Genomic DNA, 16,306 nt, shown 5'->3' on the forward strand with positions numbered 1-16,306 from the left:
GTTAAAATTAATAGAGTCATGGCTGATTAAACTTCAGCTTTGTTTAAAAAAATCTCTGTATATTGAAAAACTTAATGTTATATTTTGTTTTGCTGCCCAAAAAACTCTAAGACTTAAAAACTTCAAATTACTAGGGTGTGTAGAAAAGTGTACAGTGATTACAATGGAATTAAAAAATACAACAATGGATTATTTGTTCAAGAATTATCAAATTAGAAACTTGTTGGGAAAAAATTACTGTTCAAGGCCCAGTTTACAGGGCGCAGGAATGCAACTACAAAGTTGGAATTTAGCATGTTGAAAGGGCCTTCTTTGTTAATGAACTTAAAACAGTTTTTTTTTAAAATTCCAATTCGCTTGAAATTTATTTCAAATTAAAGTTAATTAATTTCTCTAATTTAATTTATTTCTCTTTTTTACGTTACTTTTTTTTCCGCTGCTTAAAATCTATAAAACTTAGAATCTTTAATTTAAGTGGGTGTGTAGAAAAACGAAAAGTATAAGCAGTACGAAGGAATTTCAGATTTGACAGTAAGTTTCAGAACTGCCTAACACTTGTAATTAAAACAAATTTACGGCTCGATCTACTGTCACCTGAAATGCAATCTGAAGGGGAAAATTTGACGTGATTATACATCATGACATGTTAAAAACGTTATAATCGTCGAATTATAAAGTTTTTTTTTCTTTAATTTTTATTTGTATGAATTTGTGTGCTTTTTTAAATTTAAGTGCTTTTTCTTAAGTTTTTTCAGCCTTTTTGCTTGCCTTAAGTATTGACTATATATCTATTATTATAGAAAATTTATTTTTCTCTCATGAGATCTTTATTTCATAAGCTTGAGTAGATGTATGTCAGAAGTAGCAAAAGATGATTGAGAGAGATTACATTAATCGTGAAATTAAAAATAAAAAAAATCTGTTCCCTATTTGAATTGTTATAAGTATCTTACACGAATGAAATTACTAAACATTTATTTATTCTTATTGAGTTTCTCAATCTGTATTTCTTAGGATAGTTTTTATTTTATTTTTTAAGTACTGATAAATCTAGGTATTCGTCAATTTCGATACGAATAACACATTAACAAAATGTTATTACATAAAGCTACAATAGTTGTATATTTTAAAGGTATATCGCTCAGTGTTTTTGTGGAAAATATTTACGTTTAAGAAGAAATAAACGAAGAATGTGAAAAACAATTATGGGGGTTGGAGAATGGTGCGAGCAGGGTGTGGAGCCTCCAATAGAATATTATAAAAAAAATTGCTTTTAAATGGACTTATTAAAATTCCTATGATTTTTAATATCGAAATAATTTGCAAGATCAGTACAACACGATTGTATACAAATTCATCATGCTCTTCAAAAATGAAAAAGTATGCAAGAGTAGAATTCCTTAAATACAAGAAGAAAACCCATTGGTAACTATATAGATTTTCTGTTTATTGCCGCACCAAATCTATCTGAAATTGTGGCTTTAATAACATTGTTGGGAGGAGAAAAGTTATTGAGAAACATTGAATGTTTAATTCCAACCCGATATTTAAGAATGAAATGGAGAGTTGTGTAAAATATTTGATTTTTGGTAATTATAGTTGGTTATTTTATATTTTTAAGTCGCATTGTTATTGCCACACGATTTTAGCAATAACTCTTGGCTAGAGTAAATTTTGTTATGAGTTTTTTTTTATGATTTTGAGTACATAAAAAAGTATAAGTTCTTAAAATTTTTTGAAGTCTTTTTCTTCTGAATTCAGTGTTCAATATTTTTTTAAAAATACTTATTCACTATTAGTTTATTAGAAAGTTTCGATCGTTTATTCATAGTCAATTAAAAAAATGAAGTTGACTTTTTAAAACGATACAGAAACAGCAGAGGTTTTTAGTACTAAAAGTCTAAAAAGTTCTCTTAAATTCTCAACCACACTTAAACAAGGTAACTCCATAACCAGGGCCTGATCTTTACTTTAAACAAAATTCATCTATTATTTAATTATGAAGTGTTTCTAAAGTAATCTACGATAAATTAGTAAATTAGAGCTTATATTTATTTCAATCTTTGTTAATTAAAATTCTTCTAGACAATTCTTAATTAAAATCACAAAAGAAATAATATTTAGGGGGCCCTCAGAAGTAAGGGAGGCCTAGACCTCACAGTTTTTGTGACAAATCAGGCACTGCCCTTAACTTCTCTGATATGCTTGCAATAAATTAAAGGAAATAATTTCTGTGCGTAGTATTTTTTTTATGATATATTTTTTCCTTCACATTTCAATACTCTGAAAGTAACTAGAAAAATCATGTGTGTCAACAAAACGTTCGATTACTGGAGATAAATATTACACTCTTTAATGCTAATTTCATGCAAAAAGTCTATTATAGTTGATAAAAGTAATGTAGGAATTCTACCAAGTTAGAAATTACCTCCTTCATAAAGTGTAAAATTTGCAAACTTGTTTGTCTAATACATTCGCTACCTTCTTTCCCTTCACTCATGAGTTAAATATTCACTCAATAATGCAGGGTTTTAAAGAAATGGTAGAAATATTATGTAAGTTACAAGGAGGAGGGAAAAACATGGTAAATTATTCAAAATATTGAGCAAAATTTAATTAGCAGAAATTCTTTTTTGAATTAAAACTGGGCAAATTGAAAACAATTTTATTGACTTCGAGTACCTAAAAATGATTACCAATTTTATATTAGTTTTTAATCATTTGGTTAGATTGAAAGTTTATAAGAAAAATGCCTTTAAAAAAGCAATTTAGTTTACTTAATTTTTTTTTAAAAATTTAGTTGGTACCTAGACTAAGCAAAGAAGAAGTGTCAACCTTCCGAAACTCCTTCTAAAGAGGGACTTAAAATCTACGACTAATGACAAAAAAAATTTAAACTTCAGGGATAAGATTCTTTCGCGGATTTCCGCTTTTTTTCAGATTTTTTCCGCTGAAACTTCCGCTTTTTGCACAAGTTAAAATATTTTATGAGGAATTTAATTTTCCGCGGAGGGAAATTATTGAAGTCCCTTTCCCTCCCTCTGAAGTTTCTCTAAAAATCATTTCCTTGGGATAAAACTGGTTGACCTTTATACAGGGATGAGATTTTTTTTGTCTCGAATTTCAGCCTTTTTATCAAAAACTCCGATTCTCTAAAAGTTTCGTTTTTTTCAATAAATTTCCCGTTTTTTTTTAAAAATTCAGTCATTGAAGTAAAATAATTATATTTATTTACGATTTTCAAAGATAAACAGAAAATTCAATCTACGCCCTAGCTGCCAACCTTTCCGCATTTTTGCTTATTTTAGCTATTTTCTCCGATTTCACGCACAGAAAATAAGATTTTCAGTATTTTTTATCCGTCGGCTGGATAGCTCGTATTTTCGTAATTCAGACGTCGCTGCTTCTTGTATTCTGGCGTGAAAACAAACAAAAAAGAGGAAAAAAATAGAGGTGGATTTGCGGTGAAAATATTTATTTGTTCATTCAATTAATCTTTCTATCTAATTTAATTTTTATTTATAATGTCCAGACTCTGCAAATATCTCGATTTTTATTCACGCGATTTTAATATCAATCATCGATTTTCGTATTTACCTGATTTAAAAGTTGCACATTGCGATTCTTATTTACGCTATTTAAATATCGTATATTATGATTCTTAATTACGACATTTAAAAATCCAATATCGTGTTTTGTATTTAAGCATTTTTAAAATCGCGATTTTATTATCAAATCTCGATTTTCGTATTTACCTGATTTGAACGTTGCGATTCTTATGCAGGCGATTTAAATATTGTACATTGCGATTCTTACTTACGAGATTTAAAAAATCAATATCGCGATTTGTATTTGCGAGCTTTTAAAGCCCTATGTATAAATTCGTATTCACGCGAGCTTAAAATCCAATATCGTGATTCGTTTTTGTGGTTGTAATATCGAGCGATTTAAAAATTATGCATCGTGATCAAAAAATTAAAAAAATCATGATTTGTATTTTCGCATTTTTTAAATTCGATGTAGAGTTTCATATTTACGTGATTTAAAAGTCTCATATCGGGATTTATATTCACATGGTTTACAAGTTTAAAAATCGCACTTTTTTTGTCACATTTTTGTTTATATATATATATATAATTTTTTTTTTTTGATTTCCTCTTTTTTACTTTCTGATTACTCTCATCCCTGAAACTTACATTTAAAGAAAGATCCGGAAATATTGCAAGTTTACTTCCCACCTGGTAGAATTATAATAATAATATGGATGTATTATGGGTTAAAATAGATATTTTTATTACTGAATTACATTAGGCTTAAGGAAAAAAGGCTTGAAGTTTTTATATCTTTGCATTTAAGAATCTATTAGAAATAATGTTTTACTTTAAAATAATTTCTTTTTAGATTTATATGAAAATTAATTCAAACGCGGAATTTTATTTTTGAAAAAAAATTTTTTTATTTTTTAATTTAGTTAATTTCTAGTGATTACTTACACTCCTCTCTTTTTTTCCTTTCTTTTTTTTGGTCATCTAATCGAGGAATTGGATCAGGGCTTCTACCCGCTTTTATTACGCCCCTGCTTTTTAAAGTAGTCTAGAAACTATAATTGAAACATGGAAGTCGTTTGTTACATATGCCACTCTCAATAATTAGAAATCTGTAAAAGTGCCCCTTAATATTATATACATTTAAAGTTGCAAATTATAATTTGCAACTTTAAATAATTTATCTTTTTGCTGGTGTTTAGTTCATTTAAGAATTTTTTTTATTTTATGAGAAAAACTAATATGATTATTATTTAATCTCGTCGTCTTGAATATTAGATTCCTGCCACACCCTTGGAAATACATAATATCAAACAAAATTATATATATATTTTTTTTCGGCCTTTATGTTATTAAAAAGTAAGGTTCTTTATTATTAAAATTGATATAAATTTAGCACAATTACAGTTTTATTTTAGTCTTGTGAAATGTGAGAAGGGATGATTAAGATTCTGTTAAGACTTTTCGTGGAGAAAAACAGCACTTTTAATCGAATAATGCGCGATTCTTACTGTTGTGAGTAAAGTGTTATATGATTGTTAGATTAAGTCTATTTAATCTTTAGTTGACTTCATCTATGCTGATTTTTTAATCTTCAAGCAAAAAAGCTACGGTTTTGTGTAAGAAAAAAGAGTGGGCAATCTAATTTTTGAAAAGTTCTTCCGACGCAGAACTGTTTTAAAAATGATAATAAAAATTGGTTTAAAATATTTGTCTGTTTTTTGTACCGGTCATTTCTACATTCATTGAAATAATGAATGTTAAAATATTGAACCTTTTTTTTTTCGAGGCTAAGTCACAAAGAAAGTTTTTAAAATAATTTTTCTAAAATTTCAACCTGTAATTCCTTATAGTAATTAGTTTCTGTTACGATAAAAGATGCAAAGACTTTTTTTTTGCGAAAAAATTTCGTGTATTTTAATTTTGAAAATCATTTTGAAGGCAGCATTTTGTGCATTATTTTAGATATTTTTGTCTGAGATAAAAAAAAATGTGTGAAATTATGTATGCGTTTTTTTTCCTTTTTGTTGAAAAAAGATGTATTTGATAATTTTTATATTGAACAGGGGTCCATTAAGGAATATCAGGATTCTGCAGCAAATCAGGTTCGACATCCACGCTTGATGTTGCTTGCAGGTACCTTATTCCAAATTTTTATAAAACGGAAAATAATTGTTTAAATCCCTCTTTTTTTTTTTAACTTAGGTAATCGAATATTGCGTAAGTGTTTCATACAAATGCTTTGTCCGCTTTCATCAAAAATAATAAGAATCTCTAGTATATTTTGAAGACAGCATTTACAATTGTAAATATCCATCTGGGGAGAAGACTGGTTCCACATAGTTTTCAAACTTAAAAGATTTTAATCTATATGAAAATTAAGAGAGAAACTAGCGTACTTCCTTCTTCTATGACTTTCCACATGCTATGGGGAAAGTATGTGAAGTGTTGCCATAGGTAGAGAGTTCTGCTCTACGCCACCTGCAGCACATTTCGATCGCCAATACTTCGCAACTGTAATTATTCTCCTTTTTTCCTGTATAAAAATATGTTTAAAAATAATAGAATTATTTCATCTGTAGTTGAAGATTATTTTTAAAACGAAATTCATTAATTGTTATGCAGATAAACTTGCAGACGAAAATCACTGAATTCTAAAAACAATTTTGAGCCAAATCTAGTAGACCCAAATCAGTATTCAAGTCGAGCGACGACAGAATCAGCCAATGAAGTTCGTCTTTTAGAATCGACTACTAGGACAATTATCAATCGCTTCGCTACCGAAGCGGGGGTGTCATCCCCTCCACAGAGGATCAAAATTGTGATGGCATGTCTTCGGATCATCCTCCGGGATATTTCCCAGACCGTCGCCAATAGCCCATTGTGCAGCTCTAGTGTGACGTAAATTAACAGCAACAACATAGTGCGAAGTAAATTAACAACAACAGCAATATGCAGGTTTTGATAGTTTTTTGTAAACGTTCTTAATAGGGCAGAAATAGGTAGTCAAAATATATAGAATTCCAAACATTAATGGGTACGCAAAATTTTAAATATCAAAATGAATTATAATTTTTTTTATGGATAACGAAGTGTTAAGATATGATAAGGTTATTTTTTATTTTATAATTGTAATGAGAAATTAATTAATTAAAGAATGGCGAAGAATATTAAGCGTAAAGGATCTTTGCCTCATGGATGGGTTGTTAGGACGTCAAACAAGCATCCTGACCTTATATATTATTTTAACGCTGTTACAGGAGATTCAACTTGGGAATGTCCATCCTTAGACCCTCCTCGTAAGAAAAGTAATAACTTAGGTGTTTCATTTCTTTGTTCTAATGAATCTAATAAACAAAATGTTAACTGTTCCAATGACTTCTTTCACAGTAGCAGTGAAGGATTAGATAACAGATTCACAGACAAGACATTTTGTACCACACTGAATAATTATTCAGAAAATAGTTATGATATTATTGACTATGAAAATCGAACACCACCAAAGTCACTGACTTGTAGTGTTAATTCTGTTTCTTTGGATATTGCTGCAACTGAAACAGTTGAAAGAATAAATTACAATAGAACAACCGAAAACAATATGGTGGCATCTGTATCTAACGGGAATAGTCCTAGTAAAATAATATCTTTGAAACGGCCAATCGAATTCACCGATTCAAATTTAGATGAGGTGGATGATGTTGAAATGCTAGATGTGACACAAGATTTGCAACTTATAGAGGATTTACCAACAAATGCTAGTTATTATATTATCGTAGACACAAATATATTTATTCATAACTTGAAGCAGATAGGTGTAATTATAGATCATGATATGGAAAATTGTGGTCCTCCGCATATCTTTATTCCTTGGGTGGTGATTCAAGAGCTTGATGGTTTAAAACGGGATCCGAAACTTAAATTTGCTGCTATAGATGGGGCTAAATATATAAATAAAAAAATAAAATCTAAAGACCCACGGTTTCACGGCCAGTCTCCAAAAGAAGTAAAAGATTGGTCTCAAGAATATAGTCGCAGCAATGATGATCGTATTTTAGAGTGCTGTATGAGTCTAGCTGATAAGATGCCTCCTAATAAAGTAATTCTATTGACAAATGACATTAACTTAGCCAACAAATCTCTGATTTGTGATATATCTGCTTATGATATTAAGTCATTTTGGAAAAAATTCAATGTTCCGTCAGTTAAAAAAACAGTTTCTTCTTCCACTAATAAGGTTTCAACTTCACCTAATAATCCGTTGCTCATCAAAATGGAAGTTTTAACTCCTGTGAAAAACGCAGCAATAACTCTAGCTAATAATGCAGCTTTAACTATAACGAAAAATGCAATTTTCACTCCAACAAAAAAAGCAGTTTCAACTGTAACACAAAATTTAACTGCTACTACCAATATTGTTATGAATCCCACATCACATCAAGCTGCAATCGTGGAACAGTCATTTCAGCCTGTTGTTAAACAAGAATATTATGAACCAAAAGGAGGAATAAAAATCTATAATATAATGCGTAAGGCTCGTATGTCCCTAAGAAAGGTTTTGTCCGTTTATTTACCGACTGAGCTAGATGATGCAATAGGATTTGTTTGGAGGGACTCTAGGAATGATGTATTCAAATTATCAGATCAGCTGTGCCTTTTTAATAAATACTGGGACTCAGTATTTTCTCATTATTTCACAGAGCAAACTCTATGTAACTTAAAGTATTTGGGGACTAAATTTGATTCTGTTGGTGGATTTTCATTTGTAAATGATGAATGTATGACAATTCTAGCCATTATTGAAGATTTTTTTTCCATTGTGCAAAAAAGAAAACCAAATATGAGTGTACCTGTCGAGACAATTCGTGATAGTCGTTCAATATCTATGCAGTTACTACTTGGTGCAAGAATGACTACAATCAGTGAAAACAATTTTATGGAATCCTGTTCAGATATAAATCTCAAAGTTTTTGAATATAATTGGATTATTATTAATCATTTATGCGGAGTTGTGATGGATTTTTATGGTGTTAAACATGATTTTCTGTATGATAAACCACCTGTGATACCCAGCGAAGCTGAATTTGATCGTCTTATGTGTAATTTGTATCCCAGTGTTCAACAACTAAAACAAACAATGAGAAAAGCTGTTGAGATAAAAGAAAACATAACTCCTCCTGGTCCAAAGTTTTATAAAAAATTTCATTACATGCTCAAAAACTTCGTTCCTTCTTTACAGATAGATGTTCAACCTTTAGACACTACTCAGTTTAATGCAAGAGGTTTGGAAGATTTTTGCAAGAAGTCAGAGAATCGAGAAAGAATTTCAATTGGTTATAAGCAGTTAGAATATTTCTCTTCTAAACTGCAAGAAGCTTTATCTTCGATGGTTTATTCTAAAAAAACAAACCTGTCATGATACATTTCTTTACTCTTAATATTATCTACTTGTGATTTCTAATCAATTTCAGTTATTTTTTATTATATCATAAATTCAGAGCATATTGAGTTTTTTATTTTTTTATTACTTAGATCAATATATTTGATCTAATTGTAAAAATATTTTCTATTCTCTAACATAATCTATTTTAGGGGTCTGCCCAGACCAAATTTACTACCGTTTAGCGGTACCTTCACAAATTCAACTTTAGAAAAAATGGTAGTTTCCGCAAAATACTTTTTCTTAAAATTTTATTTTTGTATCCCATAAGAAGTGATAAATCCATATTTTGAGTTGATTTTTTAATATAATTTTTAATTCTCATGAATCATGTCTAAATTTTTAAGAAATGGGTACCTCTCAGAAAAACCTAGACAGATCCCTGTATTTGTGTACATTATTTTTATATAAATATACAAGGTTTTCAGTTTCTTTGTATTCAATTATTATGGTTTTTTAATAGATAATTTTTTATTTAGATCGAGAAATAGGATATTTAAAGATTTTTCTTTAATTTGATAAAAAAAATTAAAGTAGTGTTAATATAATTTAAGAGAGATTTGAAATAATGCAATTTAAAGTAGTAGTAAATTTGTTGTTTTAATTCGATTGGAGAAATTTGAAACTGACAAAAATAGTCCATTTTAATAAAGATCTGTTTAAAATTGTGCAACCACGTGGCAGAATCACGGCGACATTATTGAAGAATGCTACACAGTTCTTGCAGAAAGAATTTTCCTTTAGAAAGTTAAAAATTTTAGTTTTCTTTTCTGCAGAAATTTAAAATTTTTTTTGTTGCTCTAAATTTATACTTAAAAGAAGCCTTTTTCGCATATCAGATGGGAAAGAAATGCTCATGATTTTTCTATTCTTATTTATTATTTGATTTTAATTTTTATTGTTATTTTTTTTGATGAGATGATTTATAAAATTGCGAAAAAGGAAATAATTAGTGAGTTTTCCTCTTACAAAATGTGAGTATATCGCTCATGATATTAGAATAAAAAATATTACATATCCATATTGAAAAAATATACAATTTTATTTTATCCAAATAGTTTTTTTTTTTTGTAAACACGTTTCTGTTACTTTAAATTTAATTAATAACTTGCATATGTGTTATTATTAAAAGTATCTTGCAGAGAGGTTTGTCGCAGAAATCCCCCCCCCCCCCATTCTTTTATTTTGCCACAAGGTGTGTAACCTGTATATTTGTGTATTTTATTTTTTTAACATGCTGAAATTAGTTTATATCAGTGCTCTAAAAATTTTTTTTTTAATTTAAATAATTTTTCATTATTTTTTTCATTTATCTTAACGTAACAGTTTTTATGCTATAAATACAGTAGAGTTCCAATCATCCGAATTAATGTGAACCACGCATAACCGTAAAACTCGGTCAAAGCGAAGGAAAGAAAAGAGTAGGTATAAATGTAATATATTTAACAAATTCCAAATTTATACGAGTACACCACATACAAAAAAAATTAAAATTAAAAAGCATACTTAAAACTCTTAAATAGCATACTTTACCAGAATTAAGAATTTTTACTTGAATAAGTACTTAATCGTTTTTTGTTTTACATGACTTTGGCACTTTTCTACAGCAATATTTCACCATTTTTTTAGGGATAACAGGAAGGCTGATGTCGAATCTTCTTGTTGTTCTGTATATTAAATAGCACTTTCCGTAGCTTTTAATCCATCTGTATGAGACATTTTTATACGTTGGTTTTCATCGTCACTGTCTTCATCATCTTCGATTGATTCATTTTCATTATTGACGATATTAATGATAATTTCATCGGATCAAGTTGTTGGATTTCGTTTTCCTGAGTGTTTGGAAGATAAAATTCAGTTTTTTTCGACGGTAGTTTTAAAGATTAACTAAAACAAAAAAAAAAAATCCTTGAAATATTTGATTGCTTGGTTTAAGTGGAAACTCAGATAATCGGGGCTGTACTGTAGTTTTATTTTATGAATGTTACTAGAAGGCACATGCATCTGTAAAATTGCAGTTAAAATGAAGCCATGCTTAAAATACAGAGCATAATCAAAACATAGGTTGGAGATAAAAATATGCTGCAATTGTGACCCTTGAATTAAGATATGACCCCTCAAAATTTTAGTTCATTTAATATTAAATTTAAAGTGCATGAAGGATGTACATTCATGGTCAAGACATCAGATCCCAGCTGATGACCTTATAATTTTTATTTCTAAATGGCTAAAGATGTATTTTTAAAATTTATTTTAAATGCATATTAAAAGACTATTAATTTTAACGTGAAATCTTCAATTTGATATCATAAAAATCAGTAATTTTATCTTAATTAAGAATATATGTTTTTTTAAAAAATTGTTCATTAATTTTTAGCTTGAAAAATGTTAAAGAAAAGAATATTAATAATAATAGTTTAAATTTTCCCCTTGAAAATATTTATTTTTCTCTTGTAATTGAAATGAGTAATTAAAGGAAGAGAATTTTTACATTTTATAAAATACTTTAAGTTTTTTTATAAAAAATAATAGAGTAATGATTTTTATTGAAACAAAGACAAGATTAAGATGAGCCTGGTTGAGGTAAAAATATTCTGTAACTGGTGGCTCTTGGGTAATGATATGACCTCAAGTATGCTAATTAATGAGTGCAGATGGTATTTTAAGTTGTGAAACCAGACACAAAAACATACTTTCTCTGAATAAATATACCTTTTTGTTGTTGTTGAGGGATTCGGATTTTTTACCCCCAATAATTTGGTCAGGAGACTGCAACTAAGTATGGACACCTTAATGTTAATTTTACGTATCTCACTAGAACTTTTTAAGCGAACTCAAATTTTTTTACACACTATGATAAAATTTGTTTATCCAAATATCCATGCAAAAAGTAAATATTGAATAATTTATTAAATAATAATAAAATTTAGAATACAGTTATATTAAATTTTTTACATCATTGTAATTTTGTATGGCAAAATAAAAAATTTGATCAAAATTGATCGAAAAGTTCCTGAACTTATTCGACTGATTTGGCTCAAATTTTGCCATATAAAATTGCATTCTTTAAAATGATGCAAAAAATTGTACACCTTACAATTCAAAATTTTTTCGACCATTCTTTAATAAAATAATAAATACTTATTAAAAGTTATTTTTTGCGTGGAATTATCTTTGGATAAACTAATTTTAGGATTGTGTGAACTTATTTTTTCAATTCGTTTAAACAGTTCCACATTTCGCGAAATATGCAAAAAGTGAAATTAACATTAAGGGCTTCTATTCCCAGATAGCGACTGGCCCCTATATTCTGGTGGTCAGAAATCTGAATCTCTTGAAAAAAAAGTATGTTTATTCAGAGATAGTTTTTTTTTTTTTTTAATATCTGATTTAATAACTTAAAATATTGTCTGCACTTATTAATTAGCATATTTGAAGTTACCCTTTATGAGTTCTGGAACATAATCCAATCATTAGATATTCAGATTGGTCCGTTTTTTTTTGTTTTTGCGTACTGTACATTTGTTGCTGAATGGTTAAGACACTAGATTTATATCTCTGATGTCTTTATCACATCAAATTACTGCATCTATTACTATAATTTTATTACCTTTTAAATAGAAAATTGTTCTACAAGACGGCCTATATTACTACTTTAAGGGTGGACAGGTAGTTATTTGATTTGAATAGAAAATTTCTTTTGGCATTTATTATGTATGCAACTATTTTTTTATATGTTACACTCATATTAATTCTTTGTAAAAAAATATTGAATTTATTATCTGAAGTTTTCAAAGAATTTCTTGAAAATTAACCGCAACAAATGTATTCATATTTTTAGGATAGTTTTGGTTACATAAATGTCATTTATACAGATAAAAGTTAATACCTCTCTTTTTTTGTAGTATGTGACATAAATTTCAAAAATATTGAAATGCATTTGTATTTAATAACAGAAATTTCTATCAAACATATCTTTTTTCACATGAGAGTTGTATATAGGAATTTTGTAAATTACTAACTTCAATATTATTTTCTCTTATGTAATAATGTAAAAAATAACATTAAATGATGAACTCATGTAAATTAGCTTGCAAATGAAATTTCACTTCCCCCAAGTTGATTTGCAGCTGTTTTTTGATAATTCAGTGTAATATTTCAACGTAATAACTTCTGTGAATAAATTAGGGGAATTGTACTATAATTTCAGCCACACTTGAAGTTTAATAATGAATATTTAAAAAAAGACCATTGCTTAGACAGGGTGCGTAGCCAAATCTTTGAATAAAAAATAAGCACTTTTTAAAAACTTTTCTAGCACTCAATCAATGATATTATTGAAAAACAAAAACTTTTTATAAACAGTTTTAGCGTTAAAAAAAAACCCCAGAAAGAAACGGGTGTAAATCGAAACAATCAGTACTTTCCCACAACACCAAGTGAATTCAACTTGACCCTGAACTCAGAACAAGAGTATCCTTACCCCCTACGTCAAAAAAAGTGTTAGAAGTAAAATAAAATAAACAAGAACAAACTTAAAATAAATTAAAAAGAAAAACATTTCATAAGGATCTGATATTCTCTATCCGAATTGGAGCACTCGGAGCAACTCCCCATTTTTCGTGAAATCCATGGGTGCAAGTCTTCCGTCTTTCGAAAATGTCCGCGGAAGGAAACAAGACCGACTCAAAGACGGAAATTTTATTTTCTGTCCTTAAAAATATTTTTTTGGTTTACTTTCTTATGCCCTGTTGTTATTTTATCAAAAGACAGATGAATAGATATTTTTTGTACAGTATTTAAGCTTGATGTATTATGGTAAAGCTTTTAGATAGTTTGCATATGTCCAGGGGGTATTGTGTATGTTAGGTATTTCAGGCAAAAAAATTTCAGTCCTAGCCTTTTTTCCAACTTACACCCATGGCATGGATGGGATCCACCAGATATCACTGAAGGGAAAAAAAATTATCCGAAAAAAAAAGCACTTTTTAAAAACAACTGCTGAAAAAATCACCTTTAAAAGCTTTTAAAAACGAAATCCCCAAAAAAGCACCTTTAAGTACTTTTTACAAACGCTACGCACCCTGTTAGAATACAAATAGTTTTGATAAACAGTTTTATGTGAGAAAATATATAATTATATTCTCCTCTTATGGCACTCTTGTTAAAAATAAAAGAATTAATTTTTTTAAAAAATTTGTTTCTCAGAAATAGTTTCAAGCTAAGATAAAACTTATAACAAAAGATAGTAAAATAAATTGGCTACACTCTGTGTGAATTAAATAAACAGATGACAGTTTTAACAATTTTATTACAATGATCAAGATTAAAATACAAATGCACAATCACTGGACACAATAAATGAAAAATGTAAGTATAAACTGAATAAAACAAATAATGTAACAGTAGAAAAATAAACAAATTGTCTAGTTATTCATGAAAAAATTTAATTACATCATATTGATGGTCAGTGGAATAAAAGCAAACTAATTTATCGATTTATACATGAATTAATTATAAATAAAATGTGTGAAATGGTAAATAATCGATAAATTATAAATTTAACAAATAGATGGTATAAATTTATCTCAGAAGTCAATTACAATCAAATGATCAATAAATGCAAAATGAGAGGAAATATGCACAGCTTATATTTTTTTTTTGTCGTAATTTTTAAAGTTGATTTTAATAACACTTAAAATCAATCATTATACAAAATAAACTTCAGTGATTCAGAATTTGAAAACATATTCAGGAGTGAAGTAAAAATTTGCTTGAAGGCATCATACTCAATATTTTTTAAAAATTTTTTAGTTGAAAACGCTAAATCCAGAACTTCAAATTTTTAAGCTTAATTTACACTAAATATTTGGGGAACCAGTTCAAAAAACTTACAATAAATCCTGTTTTTAGACCCACATTTACAGGTAATTTTAATTGAGACTGAGTTTTGATGCATTCTTACATACCTGCACCAAATATATACATATATTTATCAATACACAGTAAATTAATTTTTACAGCATTAAAAACTGTACACAAGATTTACAAGTTCAAGTTTTTGTTTGTATAAAATGTAAAAGCTAATTAGATAAAAAATTTATGATTCAAATCTTTTGAAAAATATTTAGTGTATAATTTTCTGTTCATATTATATGATGAGGAGTGTATACGTAACAATGATAAACTATTGCATGGCTTGTTTTTTTTTTTTAACAATAAGAAACATTTTTCAAGTTATTTAATTCAAATTGCATAGACAATAAAAAAAAATCAAATTGAGAAAAGGCATAATACAAAAGTAAAAAAATGTAACTCCACAACCAATACAAATGCACGTAAAATATGACACAAGATTTCATTCAGCTCAGATTAATATCTTCTGGAATACGATATCCTTTACGCTGCTGACTAGTTAAAAAAAAAAAAAATTATGATAAATAAAATGCTTAAAATACACATAAAATAAAAACCATATTGATATGAGATACACACATAAGAGAAACTCATACTGTATGGATGTATAAATAATAAGATCAGTATTTAACATACATAAATTAAAAACTGCAGTATGGAAGCTGGTTTTTTTAAAAATTTTCTAAAACTTTGTTTTGAAAATTTCAAAGAATGAATTTTTTTTTTTTACGAACATAGAACGAAAATTTTTTTTTAGTTGTAAATATATTTTTATTTCAATATGTAAAATAAATTGAAATAATAAGTTGAATAACTAAAAATAAGTTTGAACAACATACAGTTGTTTTGCCTAATAGCAAATATCATGGATTGACTCAATGGTCAAGAGAAAAGATTAAGTAAGTTTTGTTTCTCGTGTTTGAAAGGACAAGAGACTCTTATAGCCGAAGATACACTTGGCCCTTTCGCGACGTTTTTTTTTAACAACAGAACAATTTTGGTAGCATAAACTATGAGTAGGGCAGCATTATGTACAGTAGGGCCATCTATGTTCTGTGAATTAAAATAAATAACTTAAAAAAAATTAGCAGGACTGGTGGGAAAGTCTCCCATTAGACAGAGAAGTGTTTCTGTCCCAAAAGATTTATTTTGAAATTTGCTTGGGACGCATGTGTCCTGTTAGGCGTAAAAGGGTTAATAGGCGTTTTTAATATAAGTGTTCTAGATTTTTAACATGCTGAAAGAAGCACGGAAAAATAATAATAAGTATTTTTTGTGACACTTTTAGCATTAGTGATCTTAAGTATGCAACTCTATTATAATACAAGTTCATTAAGTGCTTTACCGTACTTAAATGTGTATTAAAGTTAAATTATAAATTGATAAATAAAATCTAAAATAATAGAGA

At 28.1% G+C, this 16,306-nt stretch overlaps 1 protein-coding gene across 3 annotated transcripts in view; it reads right to left on the reverse strand.

Annotated features, from left to right (window-relative positions):
- Window positions 1-14,275: 14,275 nt before the first annotated feature.
- The window catches only part of LOC107439559 (cellular tumor antigen p53), a 29,645-nt gene continuing 27,614 nt past the window's right edge, over window positions 14,276-16,306 (reverse strand). For all 3 annotated transcript variants that reach the window (XR_015429729.1, XM_016052199.5, XM_016052200.4), the window contains exon 15: window positions 14,276-15,393. Coding sequence is in view for 2 of the 3 variants with exons in the window: in XM_016052199.5 (XP_015907685.1) it covers window positions 15,345-15,393 (49 nt within the window). In the remaining variant the exon portion in view is untranslated. The remainder of the gene's footprint in view (window positions 15,394-16,306) is intronic.

This window comes from Parasteatoda tepidariorum, chromosome 10, assembly GCF_982258835.1.
Source record: "Parasteatoda tepidariorum strain Cologne lab strain chromosome 10, Ptep-v5.0, whole genome shotgun sequence".
NCBI classification, from domain to species: Eukaryota; Metazoa; Arthropoda; class Arachnida; order Araneae; family Theridiidae; genus Parasteatoda; species Parasteatoda tepidariorum.